The sequence below is a fragment of the Arachis duranensis genome, chromosome 5, assembly GCF_000817695.3.
Source record: "Arachis duranensis cultivar V14167 chromosome 5, aradu.V14167.gnm2.J7QH, whole genome shotgun sequence".
NCBI lineage: Eukaryota > Viridiplantae > Streptophyta > Magnoliopsida > Fabales > Fabaceae > Arachis > Arachis duranensis.
This window is the reverse complement of record NC_029776.3, coordinates 39,052,478-39,056,304: the sequence shown is the minus strand read 5'-3', so window position 1 is coordinate 39,056,304 and position 3,827 is coordinate 39,052,478. Positions and strand designations below refer to the sequence as shown.

General features: G+C 43.1%; 1 protein-coding gene across 1 annotated transcript; it reads left to right on the top strand.

The window, feature by feature from the left end:
• Positions 1-2,677: 2,677 nt before the first annotated feature.
• LOC107489194 (uncharacterized) lies at positions 2,678-3,827 on the top strand. The gene is made up of 2 exons (XM_016109964.1): positions 2,678-3,295; positions 3,438-3,827. The coding sequence occupies exons 1-2, from the start codon at positions 2,678-2,680 to the stop codon at positions 3,825-3,827; spliced, it is 1,008 nt and encodes a 335-aa protein (XP_015965450.1).

Sequence of the window (3,827 nt, the reverse complement as noted above, 5' to 3'; positions counted from 1 at the left end):
AACAACCCAAGAAGGAGTTGAAGAAGAAGCAGAGGGTAACCTTGAGCAAGCCAACTACATTGGAAATTCACCTAGACAGAACCACGATCCATACTCCAAGACATACAACCCTGGATAGAGGAACCACCCAAACTTTGGGTAGGGGAATCAGCAAGATCAAAGCCAAGACCAGAGACGTTACAACTCCAACAACAATGCAGCTCATCAACAATTCACACAGAGGACATATCAACACCCCTACAACAACACTTCTCCACACCCATATCAAAACCACAACAACACCTCTCATCCTTCCACCTCTAATCCCAATCTACCATCAATTGATGACAGACTCTCTAAGCTTGAAACCTTACTTGAAGGAATATGCCAAGAGATTCAAGAAAACAAGGTGTTCAAAGAGGAGGTACGAGCCAATATTAAGAGCCAGGGAGAGACCATCAAGAAGCTGGAATTCCAAGTGGAATGCTTAGCTTAGAAGATTTCCAAACCTACTGATAGCTTCCCAAGTGACACGGAGAAAAACCCAAGAGGAGAAGCAAAGAAAGTAAGATGGGAAGATTGCAAAATGCTCACTACAAGTGATCAAGAGGCTGAAGACAAGCAAGGCAAACTCTCCAAACAGCCTGAAGACAACTCAACAGAGGAGGAGGATAGAGATCACCAAGAACCAGAAATCTCACAACAAGAGTTGCTTAAGCTCTATGCACCATTTCCCCAACTGCTCAATGGTGCTGTGGGGAAGAGAATATACTCAAGGTTCCTAGACTTATTTGCATCTCTGCATGTGAACATACCATTCATCAGGGCCATCCAACAAATGCATGCATTCATCAAATATATGAAGCAACTTCTTCCTAGGAAAAGCTCACTTAAAGGAGGCCAGACTATAGTGTTGAACAAGGAATGTAGTGCCCTTATTCAACCTGAGTTGCCTGCAAAAAGAAAAGACCCAGGGAGTTTTCACATCGCCTGTGCCATAGGAGAAACAATGTTCGATAGAGCACTCTGTGACTTGGGGGCAAGCATCAACTTACTGCCATTATCCTTGGTAAAGAGGCTGCAGATCAATGGGATAATACCCACAGATGTGGTCATCAGACTGGCTGACAAGACTCAAAAGCAAGCAATAGGAGTGGTAGAGAATGTGTTGCTAAAAGTTGGAAAATACTTTCTCCCAACAGACTTTGTCATTCTGGACATGGAAGAGAGTCACACTCACCCAATCATATTGGGAAGACCCTTCCTAGCTACGGCCAGAGCACTCATAGATGTGGAGTAAGGGGAGCTAATATTGAGGATCCATGATGAACGACTCAGCTTTAATGTCTTCAAACTCTCACAAGAAGCAGACCAAGAGCACAAGGAACCAAGCAAAGATCACAATGAGATGTTGAAGGAGGAAGCAAGCATTGAAGCACACCCAACCCATCTAGGGAAACTCATGCATGAGGAACAAGAAAACAGGTAGTTGTCACAACTCAAGGAAAAACTAGAGGAACCTAAACCACCAGAGATATGTGAAGGAAGCAACAAAACCACCTTAGAGGAAGGAGTCATCAAGAGCAAGGCAATGTCAAAAGACACAAGGAAGAAGGTACCAAGGAAGTGGAGGAACAAAAAGATCCCTACAGAAGACTTTTCTCCAGGGGATAGAGTGATCTCAGCTTACTTCCCATATATTCCCCCTAACCTCCCCACTATACCATCTCAGTTACCTAAAGTCTTCACTATCAACAAAGTTCTCTCCTGGAACATGTCGAGATCATTGATACAACCAATGGATACAAGTCCACAGCAAGAGGGGAAGACTTCAAGCATTACCAACCACCCTGATGAGGGAGAAAAGTCAAGCTAATGACGCTAAAGAAGCGCTTCATGGGAGGCAACCCATGTTTTATATGCTTTTAGAAAAGTAAATAAGTCAATGTTTATGAAGTCCAACCCAAACTTGACAAACACTTGGTGAAATCCTTATTGTGCAGTATATAGTGAGGAACAAGTTTGGTGTTCAAAGCAAACCAAGGTGCATGCTAGTCTTGGAGCTTTGAACAGAACTCTTCACCACAATGCTCCACACTAAGTTTAGTGTCACCCCATGGTGCCACCAATATGCATATAAGGACCCACAGTTAGTTAGTTAGTTGGAATTCATAAATAAACAATCTAATCTTTTCTTATTTTTTTAATTCTAGCCATAAAGTTCATATTGTCATTTTGATATCTTTTCTTACTTTTCTTATTTTATCTTTATAGGGAAAAAAAGGAGCATTGATGAGGATTGATTGGACAATTAAATGGGGGGATTCGGCCACTTCATGAAGAGAACTACACACTTGTCTCAAGAAGGAACGCATGGGAAAACGTTGCCATGCAACATTGAAGAAAGGAGACCCTTGAAGACCGAACCATTCACTCTCATTAAGTGATGATTCTTGTCCTTCCTTCATGCACAACCCCAACCGTTCATCAAGCAACCATTCTTGCAATCCACACCTTCCGTTCTCTCATGATCTCCCTATATAAGGGAACCTTAGTGCATGCTCACTCCTCACATTCAAACCACTCTCACACTTCACACTTTCGGCTTGCTAAAACCCTTCATCATACTTTGTCCTAGCCAACCCACTCTTCATCTATCCGTATCCTCCAACCCCCTCAAAAACAGCAACCCAAGTTCATGGCATCATCAAGCTCAAAGAGGCAAAAGAGGAAGGAACCCAGGAAGAGTGTTCCTTTCGATGAGAAGAGATTCAAAACTGCCTTTCATGAGCGTGAATTTGAGCGGATAAGGGCCAAAAAGATATTTCCAGAGTTAATATTCCAAATCAATATAAATGAATCACCACAGATTCGGGAGAAAATCGAACAGAGGGGGTGGCAATTGCTCACAAGTCCAGAGGGGAAGATCAATGGAAACCTCATCAAAGAATTCTATGCAAATGTAGTTAGAGAAGACAAGACCAAGGCCCCAACCTTCAAAAGCTACGTGAGAGGCAAAAAGGTGGACTTCAGCCCAAGTGCCATAACAAGAGCTCTTCACCTGAAATCACCTCATTTTGATAAGGCCAGTTATCAGGCAAGGATAAGTAGAAGCCCTGATAATGATGAGCTCTCAGAGATAGTGTTAGACATCTGTGTTATAGCAGCTGATTGGGAGAGGTACGTAGATGGGAGGCCCAAGTTCATCAAAAGGGGAGACCTTAGCCCTGAAGCTAAGGGGTGGTTTGAACTTGTAAGGAGGTCCATCCTACCAGCTGCAAATAATTCAGAAGTTAACATCAATCGAGCTACTATGGTGCATTGCTTGGGGTTGTTCTTCAGGAGGCCAGGGTTTTTAATGACCCGCAACTAGATGCTAGGAGATGTTCACAGGTTTTTATTTATTTATCTATCCCAGCTAGGTAATCTATCTTTTTTTTGGTTGAGTTTTGCCTAAGCTTCCATTTATCTGTTGTGGAGAGTTATCTGTTTTGTACCAAGAGTGGTCTGAGGAACGCAGGCAGGAATGGCTCCTGTCAGAGCTCAGTGGAAAGTGCCATCTGTCCGGTCCTGATCTTCCGAAAATAGAAGAGATCACTGATGTTCTGGAAACCTTCCATGTCATTGCAGAACTTCCCTCAGACAACTTTGGTGCCTACATAATCTCAATGGCAACAGCACCGTCTGATATGCTTGCTGTTGAGCTCTTACAATGGGAATGCCATGTGAAGCAACCGCTAAGGGTCGTACCATTGTTTGAAAAGCTTGCTGATCTTGAGTCTGCTCCTGCTGCAGTGGCGTGGCTTTTCTCTATTGATTGGTACAGAAACCGAATCAATGGGAAGTAA